We start from the raw sequence: 18,567 nt of genomic DNA on the forward strand, positions 1-18,567 counted from the left end.
TTCTTCTTCCTACTCTTGGCAAGTTTCATGTCTGCAGATGTCTAGTTTTTAGAGATGGAAAGAGACAATTAAATTATCCTTTCTTGTTTTAAGGATTGGAACATTTCATTTTACCCATCTAAAAATGTAAATTAATTTGTTACAGTTAAGTATAATGGTCCAAGTTTATGGTGAAAATCTGCACTGTATTACTTTTTTTTAGTCATGTTTTTCAAAAGTACTGATTTATTTTCAGATATTCTAATATCAATTCCCAATCCATTATTCTTAGGGCAACTGGGCAATAAATACTTGCATGCCCGTGTATCACTTTTAAGTTTTACTGCTAATAAGTCTCATCTTATTTATTAGATACACTACGCATACATGTACATACACATACATGCATTATTTGTTTAGAAAATTATTTTACTTCTCTATTTCAGTCAGGAGGTAAGGGGAAACTGGTACGAAGCCTTGCTGTATGTGAAGAATCATCTCCTCGTCTGGAATCAGACACTGACAATCAGGTATCTAAAATAGTTTCCTAAGCTGCATGGATAGCTTTCCTTTTCCTGTGCATGATAACAGTGTATATTTGTAAAAGAAATTTTTAATTTTGGAAATTCAAAATGGCTTTTCACACAAGCATACTTGATTTTTTAGTGTATGTCTTTGATATACATGAGTAGCTCAACAGTATATCACAGGGTGTTATTTGCTCTCTTTTTTTCCAGAGCCCTTGAAAATTTCAACAAATGGAAAGGAATTCAAAAGAATTCAGATTAATTATTTTTTTAAAATAAAATCAAACAAAAAGTTAGAATTGTTATTTTCTCTAAGGCTATCTCTTTTAAGGATACACCAGACATAGTATTGAATCATACAAAATCTTTGTATTGCTTCCCATGAACTAATTTATAGTTACAGCTCAATTTTTGACCCTCTAAATTATAGTTATCTAGAAACAAGTGCACTGTATTCCACATGGTTTATTTTTCTGATTCCTGGAGCCAGTTGTCCAATATTGCAAAATATGTATTTTATGAGTCTGTATTAGTATTGTATGAATCAAGTAATTTTTTAAATATATTTCAGAATCTTGTCAATTTTTCCTATAGCACTTACTGCAAAAAGCTTACATTTCCATTTGCTTAAAAACACAAATTTAACAAGAACAGAAACCAAAAAAAGTTATTTCTTACTTGAAAGAAAGTTATTTTTTTTCAAACTTTTTTTACTTGAAGATTCAGATATTATTTGAAGAATGAGATCAGCCCTAGAGAGGGAGAGGAGATAGGAAATGAATGCTGAACTTCTGTTAGCACAAAAAACAAATCACAGTTAAGTGTACTTTCTAAAAGTTTCCTCTATGAACTTGAAATGACTTAAATTCAGCTCTTCTCTTTGGACTTTTCCATGGAGAGTTTTTTTTCTTTGTTCGTTTGTTCGTTTGTTCGTTTGTTTTTTGAATGACCAAAAAACTCACTATCCCATATCTTACTAAGCTGTGGGGATTTTATACATTCTCTTGCTGCTCTCCAATGACATTTATGCGGTATAATAATCATTAGATTCTTTTATTAATTGTAGGTAGTTATTTTGAAAAGCAATTCTAATATTTGGCTCAACTTGCATTATTAGAAATGTATGGCTTTCGTTCTGCATTTTATTTGTGTTTTCTATCATTTCAAATGGAATCTGAAAGGAGAAATATATAAATATATCAGATTGTATTAAATGTTGCATGATAGTTTCTGATGTACTCTCTACAAATGAAAAAAGAATGTTATATTCTGTAGGGACTAGCAAGTTTGGAGGCAAATATCTCTTCTATATTGCCCCAATGCCATTTCTTATGGTCCCTACCACTGTTTGATTCACCATCACATTTCACCATAAAGTTAATGATGCAAGGATTAAATATTTTCTGCTACCAAAGCCTGCTTATTGAGGATGATTGGCTTCATATATAAATTAGTTAACAAGTGTACTTGGTTTAAAGGCTGATGAACTTTGCACTAGGAAAGCTAGACCTGTGCTTTCTTCTTTTAATTGATTGAAGGAAACTGGAAGAGTTATATCGATGGAAATGGATTATTTTTGAAGTTAAGTTGGATTTTTCTTTATTAGTTTACCTAAACTGTTTACAAAGCACAGAGTCTAAATTATCAGAGAATGTATGGTACATTGCCAGAACTATAGAGTATGGATTGTACTACAAACCTGATGTTTGTATTATATTTGAAAATTTGCCTTGATTTTCCTGTGTAGGAAAAATCTTGTTTACCTGTATTACTTGATCATAAAAGTTTACCTGATCTCACATTCTGTCCTTACTTTAAAAGGAATGTTGCCTCTAATGTTGTTATATTGGTTTATTAGTGTATTACTGCAAATTCAACATCTCGTGTTTGCTACACTTATCTTGTATGAATGTACTTATCAACGTTGTAATTTTACTATTGAAAAAAGTCAATAAAAAACAAATATAAGAAACAAACACCAGATTTTTTTCACGACTCTGCAGCATTCCTGTGTGTTTATTTCTAATGCAATGAATATATAGAAATGTTATGTTACATGTATGGCATAGAATATACGCAATACAGAATGCTTATATGTCTGTTTTAGACTGTTTGTAAAGTCTGTCTTTTTTTTTTTTCATCTTTTGTAAAACAGCAAGTGCACTTTAGCAATCACTTTGACTTCAGCATAAAGGACTGAAGATGTCAAAGTCCATTAAAACTTTTTCCATTAAGTGATTTCAGTGAGACTTAGCCCACAGCCATGTACTAGATTGTCTTCATAGGCAGTAAACAGTTAACAGCCTTTTCCCCTTGACTGCATAATATAAAAATATTTTCAAAGGATAAAAACATTGAGCATAGATAAATTTGTAGGTATTTGTAAAAATGATTAGACCACCTCATCAGTTAATTTACTTATCAAAAAGCACATTTGGGTTCAAATTAGTATATCTTTAAGTAAGTCTTCAAGCATTGCTAATACGAATAATATTAGCAGAGAGCTTCTGTGACACTGCTCCAAAGTACATTTAATTGGAAGCATGCTAAATGTTTGAGAAACATTTAGGATCACTGCAGATATTCATGTTATATTTTAATTTTAATTTATAAAATTAGGCATAATTCAGATTTTTTTCATTTATCTAGCATTGGTTTTAGATGTAAAATAGGTATTTTTCCTGAAAGAACACATTAATAATTCCTGGTATAATATGAAATTAACTACTACATTTGAATACTGTCAAGTTCTAATTTTAAGTACACTTTATTGAAAATAAGTCCCACGGTATTTTAAGAGAAAGTTAGTGCTGTCTATGTCTTCAATCAATCTGCACTGATATGAATTCTGCTGATTTTGGTGGAATTTGAATATTAAGAATTTCATAGTTAATATTTCAGCAATAGGTCCTTATTACTTTATTACTTGTTTGGCACTTCATTTAAAATGGTTCTCATTAAATCCATTGGATATACTGCAAGCAAATTAGGTTTTATATGTTAACCTTTTCAGGACTAAATTCTGATCCTTGGTGATATTGCCTAAAATATATATACCAACCAAAAATTATCCCTAAGAATACATTATCCTTTTAAGATTAAGTGTACCAAACACTGTTTGGCTCCAGCTTTTCTAAGCATGCACTCTGTTATGCATTTTGGAAGCCATGCCAATTTTCCTGAATCTGGCCCTAAATTATTATATTTTTTTCAACAGGAATCAATACAACTACAGCTTTCAAGTTTCCCCAGCCTACGAGAAGAGGATAAATCTAGTAAAGATGACTCTGAAAAAGAAAAAGAGAAGGATAAAAACAAAGAAAAAGATAGAAACAGTGAAAAACCCAAGATAAGAATGTTATCAAAAGGTGAAAAAAGTATTTAAGTCATTATTTAGTCATTTATTATAGTCACATGAAGACATTTTGAATGTCTGTATTTGCTTCTGTCTGTATTTGAACTAGTTTGTACTTTTTATATTCTGTACTTGTTTGTGAGATTGTGGTGTATGTATGTGTTTATATATTATTTGTAGAATACATATATGATTGGTATATAACAAGTGTGATATACAGACCAAACTCTCTTTACAAATCTCAAACCCTGGCTGGGCTAAAATATGTGCTGAAAGGGTACATTAAGCTTCCAAAGCCATACTAATTCTGACAATAGGTACACCCATATAAAGAGACTTAAATAATTTAATAATAATTAAAAGAAAAACTTTTTTCTTCAAGGGAATACATTCATTTCCCCCCAGAGGATTCAGAGATCAACCATGGTGCACCTCAACTTTTGCATTCTGCCCTCTTCTCTTTCTCACCGTAGAGAGAAAATAATTGCATCAGAGCCTCAGAAAACTGAAACTTGAAAGCACATTTAACATTTTTCATAAAAATAATATGCAGATGACCCAGTTGTGCTAGCTATAGTATGGTAGAAAGTGTTATTCATAACTCAGTGCGTTATATATCCTATCTACATATTTTCAACCTGATACTGAAATCCATAAGTAGTGTTTATAATCAGAGAGAAGTAGAAGCAGGGGAGGGAAAAGGGTGGGGTGAAGGAAGAGTCCCTATAAGGTCTGTCTTCTCTATTGTACCTGCAGATTTCTGGATCTGTGCACACAAACTGAGTAGCTGCTTAGAGGAAAACAAACCCTGTCCTTGCAGACTTTTGTACCCATTGTTGAATATGCTCCAGCACAGAAACCTATTGCTGCAATAATAGTTTGCTGTGTATGGATTGTCCCTCATTTAACAGAGACGTTGTCACTTTTTTCTTGGGAATGTATTTTCTTGGCATTAGACTTTATTCATACATAAGACACAGCTTATTTATAAATAATTATGATAAATGTCACATATGTAAAATGCAAAAATGATGTACGGGTAGCTCTAAAAGATTTTCTAATTATAATGAACCTATCTTGTGATTAAGATACACAGGAGTGGCCTCTTTTTATGCATGCAAGAAAAGACCTTCCCCTGTGTAAGCCCCAAATAGTCAGAGTGTCCTCCATTCAGAGCTTCCCACCCGCTCAGCTAAAGTGTGCTGGGTTGTGGTAGCTGCAGTTAAAAGGAAATGTGTTAAAACCTCTTTCAGTCACCATTATAAATTATCCTTAATATTTTACTGCACCTTCGTTTTTTAAAAGATTATAATATTTTCATTTTGTATGATATTATTGGGAGTTTTAATTCGTGTTCTACTATCTTGATGGCTTTTCGCAGATAGGTGCCATAGAAATAATTAGTAAATAAGATTATCTATTTGAGATATCCAGTCCTGACAAATGATGGTAATAGGCTTCCTGAATGAAGTTTTAATTTCAACACAGCACTGATGTGCTGACAGTCTGATTTAAATAAATACACTGAAGATCTCTACACTAGTGATTTATACCATAACTAATTCAGAGTCTATATGCATTTTTGTCATATATACCAGTACCCAAACCTTTTGCTTTCGTGACAGCTAGGTCTGGAATACAAGCTATGTAACTCTTTAACATAATGCTTATAATCTAAATTCAGGAGTCCTTTATGGATTTGCTCAAAGGATACACACTTGATAGATGATTCCAGGAAAATAAAATCAATCTATTAGCAGAATCAAAGTTCTCTATCATCTATTAGTATTTATTGATACACACACACACACACACACACACACACACACACACACATATATATATATATATATATATATAACCCTACCTTAAAATGTTCACAAGTCTTATTTTATTTTAAGACCTATTCATTGTTCATGTTTCTCTAAGCAGAAACTACTGATATCTCTAGATATTTTACTTTTATTGAAATTCTGTAGCTATTCTTGATGTAATATATCTTTGATCCAACCAGGTAAACACAGTCAAAGGCACCAAACGTGCATGTACATGAATGCGTGCACATGTACCGTGCACATACAGCATTGGTACTGACAAAAAGCTAGGATTCTAATTTAACTGTAAGTGAGCCATGTACTAGTGCTGTCACTCATACTTGATTCTACTTATCAGCAGGAGTGAGTAAACAAACCACAGAAATTTCTTCCATGATTTGTTTGTTGAAGCAGCCAAACCAACAGCTTTGTCTTCCTTTTCTAACAAGATGAGTCAGAAACATGCTATATAGCTAGCTTCTTAATTCCTGCTTTTGAGGGGAGGAGGTGAGTAGGGATTTGACTGTCCAGTGAAGAAATCATGGAAAAAGCTTCCATGGTTCATTTCTCCATCTCCACAGTCAGGAATAATTTAATGGTGTGTACCAGCAGTTTTGGAATAATGCGATATGCAAACATGATCAAATCCCAAGCTAGTTTTGTTTGCCATTCTATCTTCTATTTTTGCTTGACTCATCCATCCTTCTTACACTTGCTCAAGCAAATGCAGATATGTCCAAAATTTAAGATATGCCTATTACTTAACTCATATATTTTCAGTTTGTCAGTTACAGTTTTTTTAAAAGCATAGTGCTTTATATTATTCAGTTGTGCTTGGTGCTTATAGTTAAATGGATACGCTTCCCCTGTCCCATTAGAATAATGTTGTTAATGTAAGTCACAGCCTTCATAAATCACACTCCAAAAGACAGCTGGAGAGGAAGAAACTTTATTCCACACAATGGCTATGATTATTTTAACTTTTTAAAAATGAAACTATTAGTAATGTATGTTTTTTCAGACTGCAGCCAAGAATATACAGACTCAACAGGCATAGATTTGCATGAATTTCTGGTTAACACATTAAAGAATAATCCCCGGTAAGTCTCAGTTTCTCTCTCCCGCTTTTGCATAGCTTGTGTTCTTAGCAACTGGGAGCTATTGAGCATTTCTTTCTAGAAAATGTAGTATTCATCGTATGGGAAATAATGCCCATGATTATGTTAAGACTGGTTTTTGCAAGGTCTCCCCCATAAGTATGTACTATGAAAGCTTGTAGCCATTTGGCCATCCTTGTGCACACATACATACACACATGTGCACACGGACACAAATGCAAAGCTTCTGTAGTATTCCAAAACAGCATCTAAGAAGAAAAGTAGCTCAAAAATATGCAGTGCTTGTCAAATATAGCTAACTGTGAGAGTTGTTTCTCACACTGATAGAAGAATTCGCTATTATCAAAAAGGTGAACATTGAAAACTGCCTACTAGTCATAAAAGATGCCATCTTGTCCCTTACATAGAGCAGGAGAAAATGAGTAAGAATTGTCTAATTTCAAACAAGTCTGTGTACTAGAATTCTTACGTTGTAACATTTACCTTCCCCTCATCAGGGTTCTTTGAAATTTGTTCTTTGGATTAGCTTTTTGCAGACCCGAGGGCTGGAGGAAGATCTAAAACCAGCGTGTTGTAGGGAGTATTTATAACTCCAGAATTAAATGCTTCCAGTTTTTTCATGAGAAACACTCATGTTTTTGCATGTTGTCATATGAATATCCTCAGAATCAAAGTAATCATGAAGGGTTCAGTCCAAATAACTGTGAAAAAAACAGAAAATGCCTTTCCATGGGAAAGTTAGCATAAAATTTATAGCAATGTAATTCTACATAATTTTAGGAATTAAGTTATAATATGAATAATAGCATGTAAGCAATATCTAGGTTTAACCTACAAATTCTGGTGGACAGTAAAGCATTTTACAGGAGTAGAAATAACATCCCCAGATTTGGGGTTATTTCTCCAGTGCAACACTTTTCTGCTAAGTGAGAAACGTATTTCCAAATGGAATAGAATAGTGAAATAGAATAGTGGAAGAGTGCTCTTGGAATCCTATACTATTTTTTGTCGGATGTATAAGCCTACCAAATCCAAAGACTTAAAGAAGCATACATATTTAAAACATCATTTAAAAAATAAATACAAAATGAAATACACAGATACAACACATGGAGAAAAGAATACAAATAAGTCTTACTACCCATCATACATCAGACAGGATCACAAAGCCAGTTTTTGGATCTTTTCTGAAGGAAGGCATGCTCAGGACCAAGTGGATCTTCGTGGAGAGAGTATTGATATCATTAAGCAGGTCAGGGCTAACCAGTTGAGTAGGAACTGTCCCTTTGGATCTTTAATCCCAAATGTTGCCCAAATTCCCATAAAAGAATTTCATAGAACAAACTTCATTTTTTTTATTCTTCTCATGACAGTGAAGCTTCTGACATTTGTTGACTGAGATGATAACAGAACATTCATGAATATTACAGTTGTCTTAGAACCAAGTTGCCAAAATATTTTTGAGCTTAGTTTCTGCAGCGAAGGATGTCAGTTTGGCTGGAATGAACATTTCTGACGACTGGGGACTGAATACGTTCGTGGGAATGGACTGGAAACTTTATTGCCAAAATCCCAAAACCCAGATTTTGTGTGTTGTGATTGTTGACACTTGAGCATAAACATGGTGGACTTAATTGTGGAAGACAATCTGAAAACAAACAGCAACCCTCTTCCCTGGGCAATATAGCCTAAGGGATATGTCAGTTTTTATAGCTATACTGAAATCAGAGGGTTGGTAAAAATTATAATTATTAAAAAGATTAGTGCCTTGTTAGACATTCTGCATTTTTTGAAATACAAAGATGATGGAATATGCACTGCTATCTATGTTAAATACTTCACTCAGTTAAAAAAAAAACACATAGCCATATTCTTATTTCTACTCTATTGTAAGAACACTAAGCCTGATTTCCTTTCTTTGGATGGGAAATGAAATGAGTCCCATTCTTTTATTAGGAAATGAATTGAAACATATTTACTGTATGCTACTCATAAATAGAACCCAGACCTTGGATTTCTTTGAGAGGGACATGATGTAGCATCAGAAATATTTCAAATGATGCTCCCTGTTTTTTCCCCCCTCAAACTTCAATTGTTTGAAATATTTATTTATTTTTATTAACAGGGATAGAATGATATTGTTAAAAATGGAGCAGGAAATCATTGATTTTATTAGTGATGAGAGGTAAGTTTATTTTCAGTATTGGCTTCTTGTTTTGTGACATCTTTTGCTTGAATTGTGTTAGAAATATATTCTCAAACCAATTTGATAGTATTTGTGATGGAAAGCATGAGCAAGGAGGATTCTGGAATGGAGCTTCAAGGTTACAGGGAAGAGAGAGAGACATTCCAAGGAAAGTACCTCCTCAGCCCTCAGCTGGACTGTGTGAAGGTCAAGAGAAAGAGACTGGCCCCTCTCTAAGGGCATAATGGTTATAGTTGCTGTCGATGGGGGATTAGAGTTAGTCTGGCAAGATTCTGTCTCTTAGGTGCAAGCTAATAAAGAAGCTGAGCTGATTTCTGGACTGTCTTGTGTGATTCTTGGGCTGAACCGGGCAGTATTCCTGAGAATGTCATTATCAATATTTGTTCATCAGTGTACAGTAAAAGGAATGTTGCAAATACCTTATATATTCCTTAATTGCTTTAACTGGCTTTACGACAAGGGTCCCTCGTCCCTCTACTTTCACTAACAGATATAGGAAGTAATTCCTTATATTTATTTGGCTTTAAATTTCCAGTTTAATCACTGAAGGATCCAGGGCCAGTGCCCTGCCTACATAAGTAGCTACCTACTTACCAAGGGTAGTGGTTGAGGCATTGGGACAACCACTTCCTCACATGCTTTGGAGGTATGGCATGATAACTTATATCAAAAACATGCATTTTCCATTTGTATGGGATTGCCATTAATTTCACAGGTCAAATTTCCAGAACTATTCAAAATATAATTCTGTCACTCGTTTTGGTGCCTTCTCTTCACCAACTTAACAATATCCCTATTTATCTAAATTGTATAAAAATTGGAATAAAGTAAGAGAATGTTGGAATGACTGGAAAAGAAGTTGAAATAAATGAATGAAAGTAGCAAAATCAGTAACAAGTCCATATTTGACATTAGAGAATTCAGCATAAAGTGTGTATGATTTTAAATATGTTTAAAAAGTGGACTGCTATTATTCCATCATGTCAGAGGCTGCATCATATTGAGCCCTTTGACGTTTTGTTCCAGTAATCATTATAAAAAGTTCCCCCAGATGTCGTCGTATCAGCGAATGCTGGTGCACAGAGTGGCTGCTTACTTTGGCATGGATCACAATGTGGATCAGACTGGGAAATCTGTAATTATCAACAAGACCAGCAACATGAGAATGTAAGTGCTACCTCTCTTTTCTTTCTGCTCCCCTTTCCTAAAAATCCTGTCTGCATTTCATTCATTATATCCAGGTGTTTTCTTTGTTCTTTCATTCTGTTTCTTCTATATTGAGTAATTTTTTCACATTCATTCTCACTTGAATAATCCTCAAGTCTGTCTTTGGAAGAACAGCGAAAACGGGAAATATCTTGAAGCAAATCAGTCAGTGGATAAGAAAGCTATCCTGCATTATGCCTCTACAATGAAAACTTATTTTCCTGCTTTCTTATTATCATTATGTTTTTGGAGGAGCAAATATGATTTGTACCTGGAGTAGTACAAGCTATGATGGGTAATGATACATTGAATGAATAAGTTTTAAAACAATATGGCATTTCTATCCCTTTTTTTAAGAGATCTTTTCAACATTGGATGCTTTACTGGTATAAGCCCTTTTTTCCATCTGGGTTACTATTCCTTCTCAATTTTTAACTATACCTGAATTAATTCACTTTGCATAGTAAATAAATTTAAGGTGTTTGATTACCTGGAAAACAAAGATCACATAATATAAGAGTTTCTTTGGTGTCATAAAATAAGCAAGACTTGTTTGTATCTCTTGCTTTTCATATCTCAAAACATTAAAGGCACCCAAATAAAAATAGCTGGGCAAATATTAAAGACCTAATATTAAAAAATGGAAAATCTCTGCTCAGTGCAGAACACTGGGGGAGTTCTCTGCGCAGTTTTTAATCCAAGATCTGCCCTCTTTCTCAGGAGAGGAAAGATTTTTTTTTTTTTAATTTCAAATAATGTCAGTGTTCCAATGAGGCTTTTAAAAAGGTTCCTATGGAGCAAACAGGATGTTTTAAAATCCTAATTGCAGTGCAGAGCGGCATATCTTAGTATGGGGGATACTGTATGGTTGAGTGCATGTAAATGAGGTGTGTGAACAGAGATAGCTATATAAAAGGGATACATGGAAAAAGATAGTTCGTTTAAAGTATGCCCACAGTGAAATTAAGTCACCTATTTCTACCATGCAGCTCTTGATTTACTTGGCTCAGGCTAATTTGTCCCTTAGGGAAAAATAATTTGCACATCTTTACAGTAATGTCTGATTTCTAATTATGACATCTCAGATTTCGTGCCACTTCTACAAGACTGATGTACAGAGTTTTTTAGTCACCTTTTTCGGCATAGGAAACTTGTAGATGCAGATTGTCCTGTTGTGTGTATTGAAGGCAACTGTGCAGATTAATTTGTTGCTTTCATTAAATTAAATGATTAAAATGATAGATCAGCCCATACAATTTCTCTGTGAATGATTCAATGTACCTGGCTTCTGTAAGAAAATTGCTGGATAAAAGCAAATAATGGAACCTTTTTTTATATATGAATTTTGAAGCTAAAGAATTAGCTGCATGAGTCAAATCAATCAAGTAAGTTAATCTCCTCCTTCCACCTCTCCTATTAGCCTTTTGTTTTTTCCTCTTCATACTTAATATAAAGTAAATAAAGTTTATTTTTTCTTCTTTCTGCCACTCTGATCTAAGAACACTCCTTGTTGCTCAAACAATCAGTTACCATTTTCTCCCCTTAAAATGTAAAAATATTCCGTGAAATCAACAAAACAGTTCTGCATGTATAGATACTTTAGTAGTATATATATTTCATTTTGTGTGTAATTCCAGGAAAGACACATTTGATTTAAAGAGTTGCTGTCCACATCAACTTTATTTATTTGTTTATTTGTCCAATTTATATAGCCACCCATCTCACAAGTGACTTTGGGCGGCATATAACAAAGCTAAAGCAATTAATATCTAATACAGTTATCATTACTATTATTAAAAACATTAAAGACTATAAAAAACAAAGCTAAAACAAAGAAATAGTAAGCAAAGGGATGTTAATAATAATGGAGCCACTTCACTAGTTCACCAGTCCCCTGGGGTCCCCAGGCCTGATGGCACAATGAGGTCTTGAGGGACCTGCAGAAGATCAGAAATGATGGAGCCAACTTCACCTCAGGCGGGAGAATGTTCGACAATGCAGGTGCCACAACAGAAAAGGCTCTCCATCTAGGGCTGCCAAAAGTAGCTTCCTTGACAATGGAACCTGTAACATGCCCTCTGCTGGATCTGGTGGGATGGGCAGATGTAATGGGGAAGAGGTGATCCCTCACATAACCCAGTCCCATCCCCATGTAAGGCTTTAAAGCCCAACACCAGACCTTGAATTGGACCTAGAAACAAACCAGTAACCAATCCAGCCTGCAAAGCAGAGGTGTCAGTGTGTGTTCTTCCAGAAGCACACATAACTGCCCAAACCACTGCATTTTACACCAGCTGAAGTTTCTAGATAGTCTTCAAGGGCAGCCCCATATAGAGTGCATTTTAGTAGTCCAAGTGGAAGTGATTAGGACATGAGTGACCGTGGTCTTGATCTAGGAATGGGTGCAACTGACGCACAATACAAAGTTGCGCAAAGGCCCTCCTAGCCTTGACTGCCACCTGTTCATTGAGCAGGAGTTGTGAGTCCAGGAGGACCCCCAGATTGCATACAGAGTCTGGGGCAGTGCAACCCCATCCAGCACCAAAGATGGCATAGTCCTAGAACCAGGAGAGCCCAAAACCCAAAGCCATTCAGTCTTGCCAGGGTTCAATTGAAGCCTGCTGTTCCCCATCCAGACCCTCACAGTCTCCAGACACCAGGGTAAGATGTCCACAGCACCACTTAATTCACCAGGAATACAGATGTACAGTTGGGTATCATCAACATACTGATGATACCTCACCCCATGGCAATGGATAAGCTCACCCAGTGGTCTCATGTAGATGTTGAATAGGAGAGGACAGAGGACTGACCCCTGTGGCACCCCAATCACCACTGACTGGAATCAACTCTGGAGAAAGGAGATGAACACGCACAACACTGTGCTGCCCACCACCCATCCTCTAAGTCAATCCAGAAGGATACCATGGTAGATGGTACTGAAAGCCACCGAGAGGTCAAGTAAGCAAAGATGGATGCACTCCCACCATCCTGCACATGCCAGAGATCATCCAAAAGCACAACCAATGCCATTTCTGTTTTTCCTTTCAATCTCTAGTAGGTGATGTTTAAATCCATAAATATTAGACTTATTAGCTAGGAGCGAACACATTTCGTAAATATATTACAACCCTAGAAATTTTTTTTGCCATTCTCATTGCTAAAATCCCACAGTGTAATGTTTCTTAATTAACTTGATAGAGATTCAACTGTATGACTGTGGGGGATTCACTGCTCAAAATTAAGCTGACAACAAACATAGTAATAAGTAACCTAACATGCTGAACTCCCAGGAGTTTGTGCCATGTGGATTACTGTTATAACACAAATACATACAATTACCTCATGATGGAAAATTCATATCTTCTAGATATATTATGAAACAAGTATATAGATCCAATAGCTTAAATAATGGTAAGGATATTTGTGAAGAGTATCTTCTTTTCCAAAATTGTGTTCTAGTACTCTAAGCAGGATGAGGAAAGAACAGTTGTCGATGCATATTTTGGCAAAAGGAAAAAGGAAGGACCTACCATTTGATGGCTGGTGTGGGTCTTCCGGGCTGTGTGGCCGTGTTCTGGAAGTTTTGTTTCCTAACGTTTCGCCAGCATCTGTGACCGGCATCTTCAGAGAGCAGGAGCACAGACAGGAGCAGTTCTCTCTGTGCCCAGGATGAGGTGACCCTTTTGTGGGTATTTATAGAGATCCCCCCCCCGCTCCTGTCTGTGCTCCTGCTCTCTGAAGATGCCGGTCACAGATGCTGGCGAAACGTTAGGAAACAAAACTTCCAGAACACGGCCACACAGCCCGGAAGACCCACACCAGCCATCGTATTCCGGCTGTGAAAGCCTTCGACAATACATCGACCTACCATTTAATTATTTATGAACTCAGCAGTAACAACTTTTGTGGTCACAATTCTTTGTTTCTTGGTTACATAAATATTTTTTTGTTCTTCATTGTTTCATATCTTAGTCTCTATAAAAATATCACAGAGATGATAAAACAAATCCAATAAGCTAAGTTTTTCCCTGAAATGTTTGTACATCACTCCCCAAAGTCCCATACATACACACAAGGACAAAACGTAGGCAAAATGAATCATATACAATGACTCTATTATTATGATTTTTTTTACTATAATATAATATAATCTCTAAACTAATCTGTTCGAAACTGAGCTGGTCATGGATTTTAGAAGTGAAACATTGTAATAAACTATTATAAAGTGTTAATTAAAATCATTACTGTCTTTGTTAATCACCATAGCCTCAAAACTCAAATTATAATCTTGCCATAAATAAAATTAAAACAATTAATCTATATTTCTATCTTTGTAAGTGGAAAACAACAAAAGGAAATATAGTATGTTAGAACATAGTATTGGAAAGTTATTGAACTTAGCATAGTATCCCAGGCATAGACTTGGAGCATTTCTTTGGACTTAGCAGCTTCCAAACTATTGGGATATCAGTGCTTTTTCCATTGTATTCTCACAAAATCAGTATTTATTTCTCTGATTGAAAGTATCTGCTTTCTCTCAAAATCCCACTCATGTTGTTATGGAGCTCTAGGGTTCTGTGGAATCCAGTCTGAAAATCCTAAATCTGAAAGAGAAACTCTTACCATAGAACATTCCAGTAAACTTTTTTAAAAATCTGCATTTAAATGACAACTAAATATTTCCTTGTCAATATTTAATTTCCTATGTGCAGGGATTTTTTATTCTATATAAAGAACAATTCATTGAGCAAATCTCCACCTGTGATCTCAATTGGTATACTTATTTTCTTAGTGAGAATCAGACATTGTGTTCTCTCACTAGAAGTATAATTAACATTAGAAATGATTAGTATTATCCTCAGCTGTAAAAAAAATAAATAAATTGTGGGTTAAGGTACAATTCAAATATTGTATATATTTACCCAGTATAGAGAAATATTGATTTCTACAAACTTTTGAACACACTATTCTGTATTGGTGGGTGGGTGTGTTGAAGTTGTTGTTATTGTTAATCTACAATTAGATTCAAAGTTTAAGACTGGTGGAAACTTAATAATTAAAGTTCTAACCAAGGACCTAAGAATTATTAAGGTAGCATCTGAGAATATAGGTAGTTCCAAGCAGAGTATTTTTTTTATAAAATTAGGGTATTCCGGTCCGATAAATTCCAAATTTCCAAATACTGAGGGAGTCCTTTAGGTGTTGCTCCAAGAGCTCCAATCATGATTGGTATAGCAGTGGATTTCTCTTTCCATAAGCATTCAACTTCAATCTGCAAGTCTTGGTATTTTTTCCAATTGCTTAGTCCTAGCAATTGCTGAAGTCCTAGCATCACCTGATATAACAACATCAGTAAACCAGGCTTTTTTCTTTTCAATGACTGTTACATTAGGCATGTTATAAATAAGATGCTTGTCTGTTTGGATCTTAAAGTTCCATAAAGTTGGTCTAGTGGTTAAGCACCAGGATAGAAATCGTGAGTTCTAGTCCCACCTTAGGCATGAAAGCTGGCTGGTTGACTTTGGCCAGTCACTCTCTCTCAGCCCAACTCACCTCACAGGGTTGTTGTGGGGAAAATAGGAGGAGGAAGCAGTATTAGATACGTTCACTGCCTTGAGTTATTTATAAAAATAATAAAGGTGGGGGAAAAAAATCTAAAAAAAAAAAACACCTTAACCAATTCATATTCCAAAACGTTCTCAGCTTGATGGTCCCAGTAGTTCTTGCTACAGTCAAATCCAAACTGGTGGAAACTTAATAATTAAAGTTCTAACCAAGGACCTAAGAATTATTAAGGTAGCATCTGAGAATATAGGTAGTTCCAAGCAGGGTATTTTTTTGTAAAATTAGGGTATTCCGGTCTGATAAATTCCAAATTTCCAAATACTGAGGGAGTCCTTTAAGTTTCCAGTGAATAATTTTGGGAAGTTGGTTATGATGCTGCTTGTAGTCAGTTTGTGAAATTTTGCTGCAGCGATTCATCAAATGGTCAGTTGTTTCATTCTTTTCACTACAAAGGTAACATTTACTGTTGTTTGTTACATGCTGAATTTTTGCTTTCATGCAATTAGTTGGCAAAAAGCTTGTTCTTCAGCTGCTAAAATAAAGCCTTCAGTTTCTTTAATACTCCTGATCTTAACCAGCTCCATGTGGGGTTTTTATTGGCTTTTCCTTCTATATCCTTCAAGTATTGACCATGCATTGGCTTGATCTTCCAATTAACCAATTGGTTTTTGACTGTTTCTTTTCTATACTCAGTTTTCACCTTCATTGTTTTCAAAAGCATTCCTTTATTGAATTCCCTCAATAAAGGTTCCTCGCTTTCTTGATATAGTCATTCAAGCCATGCTTTTCTTCCCTCACCGTTTGTTTCACCCATAGGAGTCCTCTGTCTCCTTCGGCTTTTGGCAAATACAGCTGATCAAATTCACTTTTTGGGTATACAGCATGGGACGTTGTCATTAGTTTTTTTGTTTTCTGATCCAGTTAATATTATTATTATTATTAATAATTTTAATTATTAATTTTAATTATATTATTATTGTTGTTGGTCGCACAGTCAGCCAGATGTTTAGACTGGATTTGGCATTTTTATCCACCTATCGAGTCCTTCCCAAGGACCTGTGATAGGCAGATGATGTTAAAGATACTGTCGCAGAATATAAGCTGTTCCAAGTAAAGCTGCCTTTTGCAATTGACTGATGGTGGTTTTGTCAATGTCTATGGCACTATTGGTACTATCTTTGCTTCCTTTTGCCACAGTCATTCTATATCTATTTGCAGGTCTTTGTATTTTGTGATTTTTCTCTAGTTCTTTCTTTTGTATTCTGCTGTCTCTAGGTATTGCAATGTCCACTGTCTAGACTATTTTGTCTGTTTTATCAACAATTGTTAAGTCTGGGTTGTTGGGTGCTTATCTGTTTGAATTCTAAAGTCCCAGAGCATTTTAGCTTCTTCATTTTCTATTCCTTGGTCTGTTTTGTGGTCCCACTAGTTCTTGCTTGTAGGCAAATAGTACTTCTTGCAGATATTCCAATGCACCATTATTGCTACTTTGTCATGCCGTTGTTTGTAATCAGTCTGTGCAGTCTTCTTGCAGCAGCTAACTAAGCGGTCCAGTGTTTCTTCACCTTCTTTGCAGAGGCGGCATTTGCTGTCTGTTTCTGTCTTCTCAATTCTGGCTTTATATGCATTTGTTCTTAAGGCTTGGTCTTGTGCAGCCAGAATTAGCCCCTCTGTCTCTTTCTTCAGCTTTCCTGCTCTTAGCCATTGCCAGGTCGTGTTGTTATCTGCTTTGCCTGCTAGTTGTGTGTGTGTGTGGGGGGGGCGGGTACTGGCCATGTAATACTTTGCCTTGCCATGTCTCTTTTCTATTTTTCATTTGGTCTTTCTTGTAGGCCACTTTGGTCTCTTCAGTATTCAATAAGCCTTCATGGTGTACTAGCTTCGGTGCATCTTCTTCATTGTCCTTCAGATATTCTTCTAATGCCCTTTTTCCTTCTTCAACTGTCTGGTGTACTTGTAACATTCCATGCCCACCTATGCTCCTTGGTAGGTAGAGTCTGTCACCATTACTGTGTGGATGAAAGGCATGATTCATTGTCATTATTTTTCTGGTCTTCCTATTCCAGGGCTTCTAATTCTGCTTAAGACCAGTCCACTATTCCAACTATGATTCTAATGATTGGAATTGCCCAGGTGTTAATTGCCTCGATGGTATTTCTGCCACTGAGTTTGGATTTTAAGATCTTCACTCCTCTGATGTATTCACTACTAACCTTCTTCTTGACTTCAGCATGCTTGAGATTGTCAGCTTGAAGGATGCCGGGTATTTGTAGTGATCTGTGATGGAATGGAATTATGAAGGCCAGGCTCAGGGAGATAAGCATTTTCTTAGCTTGCCACAGGAGCGTGGGAACTACAAGAGGATGAGACTGGCACCTCCCTGAGGAATTCACACTGTTGTGGCTGGGATTTGGGACCTGGGGTTTCAGTCTGGGAAGATTCTTGCTAGAGGTTGTAGCTAATAAACATAGCTGAACTGATTTTGCATTGTCTCTTGGAGTTCCTTGGGCTAGGCCTGACATGATCTTCTTCATCCAGACTCTTGATGTTATTTCCATAGGGCATCCTGATTCCTTCAGTTTTCACTATTTTCCCCCTGTTGATGGTAAGGGTGGCACATTTGTTCAGTCCAAACTGCATTGCAATATCTTGGCTGTATATCCAGACAGTTTTGAGCAGCAATTCAATTTCAGATGGTGTTTTTCCATACAGCTTCAGATCTTCCATGTAAAGGAGGTGGGATAGCCTGGCAAAAGTTTTTGATGTTTGATAGCCATGGCCTGATTGGTTCAGT

General features: G+C 35.7%; 1 protein-coding gene across 1 annotated transcript in view; it reads left to right on the forward strand.

Annotated features, from left to right (window-relative positions):
• Positions 1-18,567, forward strand: part of ARPP21 (cAMP regulated phosphoprotein 21) — a 144,000-nt gene that overhangs the window by 45,994 nt on the left and 79,439 nt on the right. The window contains exons 5-9 of the mRNA XM_088150953.1: positions 426-509; positions 3,724-3,874; positions 6,697-6,775; positions 8,919-8,978; positions 10,026-10,166. Of these exons, the coding sequence (XP_088007079.1) occupies positions 426-509; positions 3,724-3,874; positions 6,697-6,775; positions 8,919-8,978; positions 10,026-10,166 (515 nt within the window). The remainder of the gene's footprint in view (positions 1-425; positions 510-3,723; positions 3,875-6,696; positions 6,776-8,918; positions 8,979-10,025; positions 10,167-18,567) is intronic.

Source organism: Python bivittatus, unplaced genomic scaffold (genome assembly GCF_059951505.1).
Source record: "Python bivittatus isolate LINGU-HERP-01145 unplaced genomic scaffold, Pbiv_v1 ctg000610_np1212, whole genome shotgun sequence".
NCBI lineage: Eukaryota > Metazoa > Chordata > Lepidosauria > Squamata > Pythonidae > Python > Python bivittatus.